Source organism: Cervus canadensis, chromosome 5 (assembly GCF_019320065.1).
Source record: "Cervus canadensis isolate Bull #8, Minnesota chromosome 5, ASM1932006v1, whole genome shotgun sequence".
Lineage (NCBI taxonomy): Eukaryota > Metazoa > Chordata > Mammalia > Artiodactyla > Cervidae > Cervus > Cervus canadensis.
The window spans coordinates 73917098-73931834 of record NC_057390.1 but is presented as its reverse complement, the minus strand read 5'-3'; the positions used below and the strand labels follow the sequence as shown (position 1 = coordinate 73931834).

General features: G+C 45.5%; 1 protein-coding gene and 1 long non-coding RNA gene across 2 annotated transcripts in view; both read right to left on the bottom strand.

The window, feature by feature from the left end:
* The window catches only part of LOC122442651, a 29097-nt gene extending 22868 nt beyond the window's left edge, over window positions 1-6229 (bottom strand). The window contains exon 1 of the long non-coding RNA XR_006269687.1: window positions 6219-6229. This is a non-coding gene — a long non-coding RNA (uncharacterized LOC122442651). The remainder of the gene's footprint in view (window positions 1-6218) is intronic.
* A 4529-nt stretch (window positions 6230-10758) lies between these two features.
* Window positions 10759-14737, bottom strand: part of APOB (apolipoprotein B) — a 43640-nt gene continuing 39661 nt past the window's right edge. Inside the window, exons 27-29 of the mRNA XM_043469277.1 lie at window positions 13937-14051; window positions 13635-13821; window positions 10759-12680 (exon numbers count right to left, since the gene is read on the bottom strand). Of these exons, the coding sequence (XP_043325212.1) occupies window positions 11040-12680; window positions 13635-13821; window positions 13937-14051 (1943 nt within the window). The 3' untranslated portion in view covers window positions 10759-11039. The remainder of the gene's footprint in view (window positions 12681-13634; window positions 13822-13936; window positions 14052-14737) is intronic.

Genomic DNA, 14737 nt, shown 5'->3' with positions numbered 1-14737 from the left:
CGAGGAGGAAATGGCAACCCCCTCCAATATTCTTGTCTGGAAAATTCCATGAGCAGAGGAGCCTGGCGGGCTACAGTCCATGGGGTTGCAAAGAGTTGGACATGACTGAGCACGCCAGGATTAGAGGATGGATGAAGGAAGGATCAGTTAGGCCGGGGGTGCAATCTCCATTTCATGGCGTGGCAGGAGGAGGCGGGCAGTTCTGACCAAGGGACTCGGGGAGCAGGGATTGAGTGAGGCTTGAACAGGCAGAGGAGTGGGCGAGGGCAGGGTCCTGGGAAAGAAAGCGACAAGGTGCGGATCTTGGTTGGAGTTTTGGGGACATTGAGAGGTGGCTATGACCGTTTGCAGCGTGCTGGCTCTGTACTGTGTGGCTCAGAGGCAGGGCAGTTCCTGGGCTGAGAGAGGTTTCCACGGGGAGCCCGCAGGCAACCTTTCTGGTGGCACCGAGCTCTCCCGTGGGGCCTGTCGGGGGCGTCCACCTGTTGACCATCCCAGATTTGGTGGCTACAAGCCTTGAGCCCTAGGGACACGACCCCCCCGGCCGGGGCTTGGCTCTCCCCAGAGACTCTGTGACCCGGCCTCCCAGGGAGCCGAGGAGAGGGCGGCCCTGGCCTCCACCTTCTGACAGGCACAAAGCAGAGCTGGTTGTAAAAACTTAATTAAATGAAATATTTTAACAAGAAATTCCAAGAACAGAATGCCCTGCTCATAAGCAAGCCCCCACCGAAATAAAAGCTGATGGGAAGCGGGTGTTCTGTCTGACAAGAGAAAGCTTCTGCGGGAACCACGCTGGTGCAGAGAGGCAGCCTGTGCTGGGCGGGTGGGTGAGCCGGCCTGGGGCCGGGATCAGAGCCGCCCGGAGCCAGCTCGGCGCTCTGGGAAAGCCCAGACCATCCTCTTCCCACAAACGCACGGTCCTGGGCCCCAGGGGGTGTGTGGACAGAGTGTGCGCCCTTGCTCCTGTTGGGATGAACTTTATAAGATGAAGAAATGGAGGCTCAGGGAGGATACGTGACCTCCCAGACTTAGGGCAGAGGTGCGAGTGAGGGGGAGCCGGGATCAGAGTCCAGTCTGCCTGACCCCCAAATCCAGTTTCGTTTCCACCTGACTTGCCCTTTCTTTTTCTTTATTAGTTTATTTTTGGCTGCGCTGGGTCTTTGTTGCTGCCCACAGGCTTTCTCCAGTTGCAGCACAAGGGGGCTACTCTCTAGTTGCAGTGGGCAAGCTTCTCGCTTCTGTGACCTCTCTTGTTGCAGGGCACAGGCTCTAGGGCATGTGGGCTCAGTAGCTGTGGCACACGGGCTTAGTTGTTCTGTGGCCTGTGGTATCTTGCAGGATCAGGGATTGAACCCATGTCCCCTGCATTAGCAGGTGAATTCTTAAGCCCCTGGACCACCAGGGAAGCCCCTGACCTGCCCTTTCTACCACAGAGAGATTGCTGGCTGGCCTGAAGAAGTAGGGCCACCTCCAGGGTGGGGTGTGCCATCATTCCTTCTCTTGGGGAAGCAGAGCCAAACTTTCTCCCCACAGGGGGCTGAGAGGAGTGGGGAACTTCATTCCCACTCTGAGGAGAGGGCCCCGGGGCCAGTTTGGCTGAGGCGTCACAGTGAGACCAGACTGCGTCAGGCCCAGTGGTCACATCATAGATGGAGACAGTGGGCTGCACTGTGGGCAGATGGACGATCAAGGCTGACGGAACTCAGGAGAGGGCTGGAAGGCTCTGGAAGGCTTCCTGGAGGAGGAGGCACTCTATGGGACTCTGAATAGTACTTATAGAGTCTGGGGAATGTGTTCCAGGCTTGGGGAAGGGAATGAGCAAAGCCTGGGGGTGGGTGGCAAAGCACGCTGAGTAGCCAAGGGGGCAGGAGGCGCCTAGATCCAATGACTGACCCTTAGGATGACCTTGCCCTCGTGTATGTGTCAGTGATGATGAGGCGCTGGGAACCATCTGCCTCCTTGTCAGTCTGGGGCCTCTGTGGGGAAAATGTACCTTATGGACAAATCAAGTGACTGGCTTGACTTTCTAGAATAGAAATATTTCTGTAACAGTAGAAACAGATCCTTCCTGGCGTAAGCTGGTATATTTACCGCACGCTGTCTCCAGTGACCTCAGTGGGACCTGGCTGAGTACCACTCTGATTGAAGAAAGCTCCATAAAACCCTGAAAACTGCAAAGAACATTCATTTTAGGTAGAATGGTTCGCGGGATACAATGACACTGCTCTACAAGAATCTTCTCCATCAGATTCTCTTATACTGTAAATTTAAAATATTCTTTGATTTATTAAAGTGAACACCTGCATTTTCTTGAACCTTGTGAATGTGTACGGTGAGTCAGGGATGTAGTTAGTTTAGAATGAAATTTTCCAATGAAAGTGACTTTTTTGCAGCAGAAAAATTGCCTGAAAATTCCATTCTCCACTGTCCTCCCTTGGACACCAAAAGGGAATGGACAGAATGTTCCATCAGGAGCCTGCATCCACAGGACCCATCTCTCACCACAAAACCAAAGACTTGACTAAATCTCCCCTGTGCAAGGTTCTCATCTCAGCCTTTTGGGAGAAAGCAAATACATGTGGGCTTCCGTTACCCATCTACCTTGTCCCAGGAAAACTGCATGAAAAATTCTTTCTTTTAAATTAATTTTTAGGTTTATTTTCCGCTGTGCTGGGTTTTCGTTGCTGTGTGGGCTTTCTCTAGTTCCAGCGAGCACAGGCTACTCTCTAGTTGTGATACATGGGCTTCTCATTGTGGTAGCTTCTCTTGTTGTGGAGCACAGACTCTAGGGTGTGTGGGCTCAGTAGCTATGGCACACAGGCTCAGTTGCCCTGCAGCATGTAGGATCTTCCTGGACCAGGGATTGAACCCATGTCCCCTGTATTGGCAGGCAGATTCTTAACCACTGGACCACTGGGGAAATCCTGAGTAAAGAATTCTTGATAAACAGATTCTTTTAAAAATATGGTAGGATGAATCACTGCCCCATTTAATTTGTGAAAGGTAGAAAAAATTTTAATATTTTAAAGCTGGCTGCAGTTGGAGCCTGTTGGCCTAAAAAGAAGGCAGTGTTTCCTTTCCTTGTAAGATGATGCCTTGTTTTATTGTAAAGGAAAATAGGTCAAAGGACCTTTGGGTTATAAAACGGGAGGCCCCAGTGCCTCCCCAGACATAATCACAGAAAAGTCAAGTTGTTCTGCCCTCTGCAGTGACAGGAGTCTTCCTCTGTTGGGTGGGGCAGACAGGGTTTGGAGACCTGGGGAAAGTTGAAGGGAGAAGGGGAAAGAGCGCTATAGGGATGGGACAGCCATGTGTTAGGGGACCTCGGGTGGGGTGCTATGTGGGCTGGAGCTCAAGGAGTTGCTCAATGTTATGTGGTAACCTGGATGGGAGGGGGCTTTGGGGGAGAATGGATACATGTATATGTATGGCTGCGTCCCTTTGTCACCAATATTGTTAATCGGCTATACCCTAATACAAAATAAAAATTTCAACAGAAAAAAAAAGAGGGAGACCTTGGAGGCTGGATAACGTGGGCACATCCAAGCAGCCAACACATGGTTGCATAGTGAGTTTCAGGCTTGTGTTTTGTGTATATTGGATTTGCTCAAAGAGGGGCACATCATGGTCCTATTCAATCCACAGCCTGGCTGTCAGTCATGGAAGGACTGTAGGAGATGGGGCTGGGGGCCTGTGCAGCTTCACAGGGGCAGTCAGGCCTGCAGCAGAGACGGAGCCAGGCCTGCAGACTGCGTGGAGAAACTCTTGCAAGCTTGGAGATGGAGACTGCCCCACTGGCCAGATGGAGGACTTCTAAGAGGTAAGATTTCTACTCGGGGTTCCCAGGACATGGTGGCCCAGTGGGGAGCTTGGAGAATCTGAGTGGCTCTCAGAGAAGGAGTGAGGGGTTGGGGTTGGTGTGTCCCATGTTTGGATTATTCCCTACCTTTGGTGTTACTGGAGAGTTGAGGCTTCGTGTGCCTTCCATCTTAGCCCCATGGCTTTCCCCTTACACAAGAGTTGAGGGGAGGCCCTTTACCCCAGCTTGCATCTGTACCTGTTACAGAACAAGAGTCAGTCCTGCATGGCTTAGGGGACCGGTGATTGGGGAGGCTGGATGTCAGGGCCGGGGAGGAAAAGTTGGAGTATAAGCACCAAATTTGGCATGGGAGCAAGAACCTAGAGAAAAGGGAAGAAGGTAGTCCAAAGTATCAGGCCCCAGTCAGTGAAGGTGACCTCTCATTATCCATCACCTGTGGTATTAAGACCGCTAACCAGAGGTTAAGATAACAAAGCAGGCAGAGGAAGTGATCTGAGACATCAGAGAAAGGAAGTTCAGTGGGAAATGCCACAAGAAATGGACCAAACGAACTGGCTTGAGGATCGAGAGGCAAAGTGACTCTCCCAGGACCCCACATCTAGTTTCCCTCCCTGCCCCCACCGTCTCCTGGGACCCTAGGGTGCCTGTGAGTCCTTCCATCTGAGCCTCCCCCAGCATCCCACTGCAGAGTGTTTCTTCATTTCTGAATGCTTAGGAGAGTGCCTGGCTTAGAGATGGGGCTTAATGAATAGCTGCTGAGAATATGAAACAATTCTCTTTTGAAAGGGGAAGAGTTTGTCCATCCGAAAATCCCAGGTTGATGCCATAAAGAAAGGGAACCACAAATTAAATTAAGTACTTAATATGTGTCAGGCCCTTGGGAATTTTTCTTCTCTCTTTAAATTTTTGAATAAAGTAAAAAAGCAATATATTTAAATTAATTAATAACATTAAAAAATAGTTGTTCAGTCATGTCTGACTCTTTGCAATCCCATGGACTGTAGACCGCCAGGCTCCTCTGTCCATGGAATTCTCCAGGCAAGAATACTGGAGTGGGTAGCCATCTCCTTCTCCAGGGGATCTTCCCGACTCAAGGATCAAACCCCAGTCTCCTGCATAGCAGGAGGATCCTTTACCATCTGAGCCACCAAGGAAATACAATAAATGGCCCTGAACTCATCACCCAGCATGACAGTGAAAGCATGATGTAACTCACACCTACCTCTTGTGTGTCCTCACCTTTTGTAATGGTTAATTTTATGTGTCAACTTGACTGAGCTAAGGGATACCCAGTAGCTGGTAAACATTATTCCTGGGTGTCTATAAGGGTGCTTCCAGATGAGATTAGCATTTGAATTGGTAGACTGAGTGAAAGAGATGGCTCTCACCTCTACATGTGAGCACCATCCAATCTGTTGAGGCCTGGATGGAACAAAAAACAGAGGAGGGTGAATTTGCTCTTTCCTGAGCAGGGATGTCCATCGTCTCCTACCCTTGGATGTTGGTGCTCCTGGTTCTTGGGCCTTTGGGCTTTGATCAAGTATTATTCCACTGGCCCCCAGATTCTCAGGTCTTCAAACCCAGACATTGTTGGCTTTCCTGGTTCTCCAGGTTGCATATGGTAGATCATGGGACTTCTTGGCCTCCATTTTCTAGACAATTTCCTGTTTCCTATCAATTCTGCTTCTCCAGAAAAATCTAACACATCCATCCTTACCCCTGCCTCTCCACCATATGTTACCTCTTTTGAGTCTTGAGTTTACCATTCCTTTCCTTTAAAAGTATAATTCTAGAAGGTAAATTTAGTTTTAGTTTATTTTGACTTTATTGAACAGGTATCATGCTGTGTTTAATCTTCTGGGACTTACCTTCTCCATTTATGTTGGTAAAATTCCTCTATATGCTTGTATGTAACTGTAATTATATTTTATTCACTTGCTTCTATCAATATGATGCAATTAATTAATTTACTCACCATGTGCCAGGTACTTCATGTACCTTATTTCATATCATCTTCATTACAACTCTATAAAGTAAGAGGGAACCACTCCATTCCTGCTCAGAGTGCTTCAAACTATTCTTTTAAGATTCTCATTTCAAAGATGAAAGTAAAAAAATCAAGTAACTTTCCAAAGGTTATATAATTCATGAGAAAGGAAGCCTGAATTTGGCTCCAGAGCTTAGCTTTCCTTTGAGACAAGGGAAGTAGTGGCTGCCGGACTCTATCCTTTTTCTACTCTTCTTTCCATGAACTTCCAAGGCATTGTGTAATTCCAGGAGTGTTCTAATGACCTCAGCTCTGATCCATGTAGCCCAACCATTGGGACAAGGCTCCTGGAGCTGCCCTGGGGTCTCATTGCTCTATAGGGACCTACATGCCAGCCTGAATTGGACCCACTTGATGGAAGGGAAGAAAGGAGTGGCGAGTCCACTTGAGGATCCGGGCGGAGCTGGGCTGCTGACCGAGCCACCCTTTCCTCAGTCTACTCTCTAGCTGAGAGTCTGAAGTATGAATGTCTCAGCTCCATGTGGTGCTCATGCTACACAGCCATGGCCCAGCCACAGCTTAGAAACAAGGGTGGGGACACAGCTCATGAACAAGCCTACCTTCCAAAGCCACAGTTGTGTTTCTTGATTAAAACTGGGCCTCAGTGGTGCCAGTGGAAGGTAAAGTTGACCCAAGGATCAGAACTTAGTGCGTAGTGCCCTGGATATCACTGACCCAAGGCACTGCTCAGACTCGGAGGAGGTGTGAGCCAGTCTGTACAGGAGGAGGAGGGCAGGGCCCTCTCCTCCTAGAAACATGTGTACCTACTCCACCAGCTTTTACGAGGCCCTGGAATATTATTTGTTGGTGACCACCCAACCATCCCACCAACAAACAGAGTGCTTTAAGGGAGTGCAGTTGACCTCTTAATGTGAAACAGTGAGACAAAGGGATGAGCTAAGAGGTAGGGTCTGTTTCTGCACATTTATCTCTGCTTATGAGACACTTTTAGAGGGAACATCTGTTTGTCCATCCTGGCTCCCATGTTACAGGCCCCGTTTGAGGGCCAGCTTGGCCCCTTCTCTGACTGAATGGGGACTAAGTCATAAATTAGAGGCAGAAAAGGGACCTAGAATAAGAAGTCAGAGGGGACTTTGCTCATCTCATAGGTAAAGGGCAACTGGGTTCCTTAACTGATCAGCCTTCACAGGAAAAGCAAAGAGAATGGACAGAGCTCCTGATGCTCCAGGTGGTACCCACTCCCAAGAGACTTAATTATTACAAGGTTTATCCTGGGTACAGAGCCACTGGCCTAAGGCGGGACCCAGGAGTCAAACCAAGTACATAGCTTGGTCATGCTTCCAAAGTTCCAGGGACCTGGGCTGGGTGCCATTATCTCATTTCTCCTTTGGTTTTCAACTTTGGATATTTGTTTTAAGGGAGGAATAGCTGTGTTTATAGTAGTACTTTCCACATCATCTCACAGTATGTTCTCAGGACATGTACATGTTGGCTCACTCTCAGGTCAATAGGGCAATTAATTATATAAGAGGAAAACCTCTGTTTTCTTGTTACATTTCTAAAGGTAGGTAAAAGGACACAAAGTCAATACAATTGGTTAAAATAATCCCTCATCCCCATTTCTCTGGATAGCTTCTCTAGCCCACATCACCAATATAATATTGGAGATATTTCTGCATGGACATACCATGCAACCAGAAGCATACCATGTGATCCCACATGACCAGCTATGAGTCCATGCCTCACACTAATAATCTGTCCCCTACACATTCCTCCTGTTTCTGCTGATGCCCCATAGGTCTTCAAGTTTTTATGCAGGTTCAAAATTTCTTAACTCTGAAGTCAGTTCGACTCATTCTGCTTCCTTGTTCTTTGGGTCGTCCCAGCAATTTTTGTCTCCAGTGAATTTTCCAGGTGGTTCCAGTCCTTAGAGCTTTTGCACACATCCCTTCTGTCCTTAACAATCAGCCCCACAGCTCTGTCAATTTGTCAGTTATGTCTTCCTGGTGCTTCTTGTATCCACTCCACCATCATTCTCAGCAGCTATGACTTGACTGAGATGCTCAGTATCTTTTACCTGGACCTTACAACAGCCTCAAATCCAGATTCATCCTGTAGAAGCTGTGATATCAGGTTTCTTAAGTCACAGCTCATTTCACCCTCCTATTCAAACACTTTCATTGGCTGCCCTTGCCAGTCAGGAAAGTACCAGCTTTCAAGAACTCTGCTGCCTTCCGAATCCTGTCTCGCCTTGATTTGGCTACCTCCAAATGTACCTAACTCTGTTTCTTTGCTGTGTTCTTCTGTAGTGTCATTTCTCCCTTACCTCTTCTCAAAGTCTATGTATCCTCAAGATCCATTTCCACAGTCTCCATGAATACTTCTTGGTTTTCATCCTTTCCTGTGATAAACCCTCAGAGTACTTTGTATACATCCATGATGGGAGAGCACATTCCACCCCTGATAAACAGATGGACAGACAGACATCATCCAGGAACTGTGTCTTACTGATCTTTTTTTCCTCTATAGAACTTCTGTGTGTAGCACATAGAAGCACTTAATAAATGTTCACTAAACTGTCTGGAGAAGGCAGTGGCACCCCACCCCAGTACTCTTGCCTGGAAAATCCCATGGACGGAGGAGCCTGGTAGGCTGCGGTTCATGGAGTCGCTAAGCGTCGGACACGACTGAGCGACTTCACTTTCACTTTTCACTTTCACGCATTGGAGAAGGAAATGGCAACCCACTCCAGTGTTCTTGCCTGGAGAATCCCAGGGACGGGGGAGCCTGGTGGGCTGCCGTCTATGGGGTCACACAGAGTCGGACACGACTGAAGCGACTTAGCAGCGAACTGTCTAGTTCTCCTTGCCTCCATTCTCTCCTTGCCACAAACTTGCTTGAGTAATCATCTAATAATAAGGTACTTGGTTTCTATACAACAACAAAGGTTACAAAATTGTTTCACATTTTATTATTTCAACTAATATTCATGAACAGCCTTTCAAGGCAGGCAGGATAGATATTACCTTTATTTTGTAGATAACAAAACTGAAGTTCACAGAGGGAAAATTAGTGGCCCAAAGCTCCAGACAAGTAAGAAATGTAGCCATTAACTGAACCCAGAGAAGTATCTTGATATGCAGTAGAAGACAAAGGAAGAGGGAAAGCAAAGTCCAAGTCACTCAAGAACTCCCTCTTCCAACTTCACTGAGCATGTTAAAGACATGCTAAGGCAGCCAGGGTACCTCATACAAGGGATACCAGTCAGGGAAATAGGAAGGTGGCACTGTGTGATTCTATGGTAATTTTTAATTTGTGTCTATTTTTTTTCCTCCACTCATGCCTCAGACAAAGGTATCACCACATGAGTACTAAGAACCTTGGACTTCTTCCCCTCCAAATTAAGCTATAACCCCAGGCTTCCTTTCAGTTTGAACACTCAGTAGATTCTTGCTGCTCACAGCTCATCAGGGAAAGTCTCGTAGCACTATGCCAGGAACTACTCACATGATGCTCTGGGACCTGGGCCTAATTTCCCTCCCATATCATCCTTGGAACTAACCCCTCATTTATTCTGTCATTCATTCACTCAATGATCTCCATCCATCCACCCATCCACTCATTCATCTGCCCACACATTCATCCATCCATCCATCTATTGATTCACTGGCCAAAAGACTTTCTTTTAGTATCAGATCCAGATGTATTCTACCTCCCTGTGACTCTCTTTGGCTCCTCAGTTCCAGACAGAAGAATCATGCAAGGGTACCAAGAGGCTAATGTGTTTCCTAATGCTTGTGCATTTTAAAAGTAGCCTTCAAGAAAGGAATGTGAAGGCTTTATGAAAGAATGGTACAGGTTGAAGGTATTTGGGAATAAGAAGGGCCTTTTCCAAATAGGCCTCATGTAGGACTTGGGTAGGGGTGAGAGTCTGCAATTTCCTATTCTCCAATGGTCACACCCTTCCTCTGTCCTCAAGTGCCATTGAAATGAATGGCATATATAGCTGCCCTTCCCAATGATATCAGCTTCTAGCCTTCCTTCACCAAAGCTCACCTTGGATGCTCTGGCTGGATTTTGTTGTTGTTTAGTTGTTAAGTCGTGTCCAACTCTTTTGTGACCCCAGGGACTGTAGCCTGCCAGCCTCCTCTGTCCATGGGATTTCGCAGACAAGAATACTGGAGTAGGTTGCCATTTTCTTCTCCAAGGGATCTCCCCAACCCAGGGATCGAACCCATGTCCCCTGCATTGGCAGACAGATTCTCTACCACTGAGTCACCTGGGAAGCCCCTGACTGGATGTTGCCAGTGTTTAAGATCAGAGTTTGAGGTGAGTGGATGAAGCAAGGGAAACACTTGAGTTTTGATTATACTTAGGATGGTTGGATATTAAGTTTGGAGAAATAAAGAAACTCAAGAGCATAAATGTATGCTTGGTCCAGAAATGTTAGGAACCCATGTCTCCTCTCCTACCCTTACCTCCTCGGCCATGAATGGATCCTGGCCAAGCTTCAGGGAGCCTCTAGGGTCCCCACCATGAGGTCCTTGGGGGCTAGGACTTCTTAGCCATTCCTTCTCCATTCCTGGCAGGTGAGTGAAATAAAGGGCCTGGTGATTTATCTCAGAACCTAGCAGAGAGCCTTGCCTGGCAAATGCAGACTGATTGCTGAGGAAGACTGTGTGTCACATAATGAGATGCTCCTGTGGATCAAATTATGTGAAAGCTTCTGCAAATAATTTTTCATTCTCACTTGGCAAATGTACTCTCTGAGATCAGTTACTTCCTTTCAGGTAGCAAAATATGTCCCTTCTTAAATTCTCCTTTTCCCCTATCACTCAAAACAGTATGTGTTCCAGAGGTTTTGAAATGTCAGACATTTGAATAAATACTCCCATTTTCTCTTTCAATGTGAATGAATCACGATGAGTGGTATGATACACGATAAAGAATTTATTTGTTTTCACTCTCCCAGAGTTTAGCAAAATAACTCAGATCCTCGTTTTCTTGAACTTGCAAAAAATGTCATTCCCCAGAGCTCAGAGACCTTCAGAGAACTGATGCCAGCTTCAGTGCAGGTCCAGTTCATATGTGCTTCTGCTTGGAGCCAGCTGCCTGTTACAGGGCTGGCTTGGTTAAAAGTTATATTAACACATACGGTTTGAATTTTTTCCCTACTATGTGAAAGTCTAATTGGAGAATTGCTATAAAAACTCAGAAGGTGATAGTAAACTCTCCTGGAGCAACCTTTATGTAGGGGCTCATGTCATTGACTGTGGCTGATTGTAGCTCTTTCAGTAACTCCATGATATAGTTCAGAAACATGTGGTAGTTTTGAATGGACAGGTCAATCAATCTTTTAGATTCAGAGATGAATTTTTCACAGTAATCAGAGAGCTGGTCTGAAAACTCCTGTAGTTTATATGTGAACTGCTGGTGGTAATCAGAAATGATTTCCTTCACTGCAACAGCCCAGCTTTTAATTACTTCCTGAGCACTGGTAGAAAGCTCTGTAATCTTCTCTTTCCCTCTTTCCTCTGCATCGGCAAGGATGCTAAGATACTCCTGCAAATCTTTCTCAATCAGTGGTTCAATCTGACTTGAGAGTTGGGAAGCAAAATCAGCAGCACCGACAGTGTATTTGGAATGACGGTCCTTAAGGACATCTACTAGGTTCTTGATCAGGTTGATGATCTTTTCTTCAAATTCATAATATTTCACTGTCCAGCCAACCATAGTTGGATCAAGATATTCTTGGTGAAGAGCCTGCACGTACTGATGGAGCTGCTGTAATTCTTGAGAAGCTTCCTGAAGTTTATTTTGGGTTAGTTCATTAAATTCAATAAAGTTATAGTCTAGGTTTTCTTTCAGGGATGTAAAAACAAATGAAATGTATATGTCAAAGACTGTGTTGATATTCTGTAGGGTTTGATTAACGAGATCAGTCAATTTCTTCTCTTTGAAGCATTTAAGTTCACTTTCTATCTCTTGGAAAATGTATTGTAGAGACCTCTGAAGATTACTTAGCATCTCTGTCATCATGGTAGACTGGAGGTAACTAAGTGCTTTTTGGATCTCTTGTGAGAAAAATATAAGCGTTTTCATATACTCCAAGACCATACCTATTAGTTGATTGCTCACTGGCGGAAAAGAAAATTTATTTTTTAGGTCCTTGTATAATTCAGACTCCTCCATCAGGTATAGGAAATAGGAAAACAGTATATGTAACCCATTATGGATATTTGAATGTACCTGGGACAGTCGCTTCGCTATTTCCTGTATGACCACAGTGCAGAGCTCATCTGCAGTATAGTTCCTGGCTCTTCCTGGGAGCTGGAATCTGGTTACATTCAAGAGATCAATGAGCAAGTCAGTTGCACGCTTGACTGTCACGGTATATCCCTGAGTAACTCCTATTAAGCTGTCTGACACATTCTGCTGGAGTCTCTGGAGACCACTGTGGTCCTTCTGAGCCAACAGTTCCCGGTACAGATGCTGGGCCTTGTCCTTCCACTGCTGGTAGGTTTCAGTGGTGCCTCTGGCCATGCTTCGGAGCTTCATGTCCACTTCATCAATCTGCCTCATGGCCCCTTGATACACCTGATCAGCGCTGTCCTGCAGGCCTCTCCTCAGTTTTAAAGAAGCATCTTTCAGATCAAGTCCCGTGTACTCTTGGTGGTACTTGTTGACATAGTCATAAAGGGCTCCCGTGGCCCTGGGCACATTGTCTTTGAGTGAGCTTAACAATTCGGACACTGCTTCTTCTTCCCAGTTAGCCTTGATCTGAACTTTATCATCCAATTCCAGGACCCTCAACTCCATTTTGAATATGTTGAGTATTTTATCTGGAGAGGCCTAAGACCAGCAGAAAAGGATGAAAAAAACATGTTTTCAATTATCCTGATTACATAATATACTGCATTAAAACTTCATTAGCAATTAAAAGTAAAGATCAGAGGATCTTTCATATTCTGATGGAGATTTATCTTTCACATGTCATATCTTTCATATGTGTTTGTCTTATGGGTAAGCAAATACACTCTTGTTAATTCCTCTTTAACACATGCCCCAGAAAGGATAAAATTATGTACAGCATTTGCACAGTGACATTTAACATCAAGGCTTTTCTAGGACTGAAGGTCAGAAGAGGAAGAGAAAGTGGAGGAAGAGGGAGGAGGAGGATGGAGAGAATGGGGAGGAAAAAAAAAAACCCAGGAACACACTAATTCAGAGAAAGAAGATGTAACAAAAATGAAAAATGTCCAGGGTCCATCTAGGAGAGAACTAGAAGACCAATACCAGGTGCCATCCATCCTCCAAGCCTATGACAAACTTAATAATAGAACCTGATTATTTCTTCTTCTCTACTAATGGCATCTTTGATTTGGCCCCGGCAGAACTTGTATGGTAGGTGAAAGGAATCTGGCATATCTTACCTAACAATCCTATCGTGGGGAAGAATTTTGAAGCTTCAAATGCTCCAGATGTCCCAATCTGAAAAATGTACTCAGCATATGGCAGAGTTTGTCCACGATTTAGGTGATGAGGCAAAATCTCTCATCTTTCTAGAATTACCCAAATGTAATAAAATAATAGTGGTAATAGGAAGTCATATGTGCATCTCATACAATCAATAAAAGACTCCTAACACTTTCTGGAGAAGAGTTCCTCAGAAGAGAAGTTTAACCAGTTCATTGCTTGTTTTACCTGGTTTTGGAAAGCCCAGGTAATACTTTGTATGGACTTCCATTTATCTGCCCATATTCTATGTTTGCTCTTGATATGTGTAAACCACTAGATGGGACTCACCTGAGGGCTGTAGTAGAGGTTCCATCCCAATAAGGTATCGCTAATGTTTTTCACGTCGACGACCACAGTGCCTATGGCTGGGGAGGCTACCGATGAGGAGAAGTGGTTCTCATTTTCTTGGTAGTGCAGATGGACATCAGTTAATGTTGGGCTGGTGATGTTAAGGTCAACCTTTCCATTCCAGTACCTGAAAGCAAAAAAACCCCAAGCCCCCCAAAAAACAGATGGGCCATCACGAAAAGGAGGTGGAGATGGCAGACACCACAATGACTAGAAAAAAGGTGAAATTAAAAGTTCCCTACCCAAGTCCTTGATATTTGCCATCTTCTTCATATTCTGCACTGAAGTCACGGTGTGCAAATGATGCGTTAGTCTTATACACTAACATGCCACCTTCGATTTTGTGTGTTCCTACAACTGTATGGGACAGATTTTATATTTCATTAGATTAGTAACTGCAGGATATAAATATTTTCCTTGTGAAAACAGAGAATTCTATCTTAACTATATGTCTTATATGTTTGTAACATGCAGTCCTCATTTGAAAAAAAAAAAAGGAGACCTTATGCATCCTACAATGATTACAGAAACACCTATTTTCTCTGAAACTATTTCTGTAGAATGTCAGTAGGTTTTCAACAGGATGGTTTTCACATATGGGGTATAAATCTATCTCCTTCCTGCCTCTTTTAAATTTTGCTATAGATAGCAGCTTTGCCTCAAGTCCTATTTAAATACATAATGATTTATTTACAACTCTCATTGAAGAAATACAGCAGAGAGTAGGGGAGCTTCCCTGGTGGCTCAGTGGTAAAGATTCCACCTGCCAATGCAGGAACCATGGGTTCGATCCCTGATCTGGGAAGATCCCACATGGCAAGGAGCATCTAAGCCTGTGTACTACAACTATTGAGCCTGTGCTCTAGAGCCTGGGAACTGCAACAACTGAAGTACATGCTCTGCAACAAGAGAAGCCATTGCAATGAGAAGCCCATGCACCACAACTAGAGAGTAGCCCTCACTTGCCACAACTACAGAAAACTCCATGTAGCAACGAAGACCCAGCACAGTCAAATATAAATAAAGTCTTAAAAAAAAAAAAA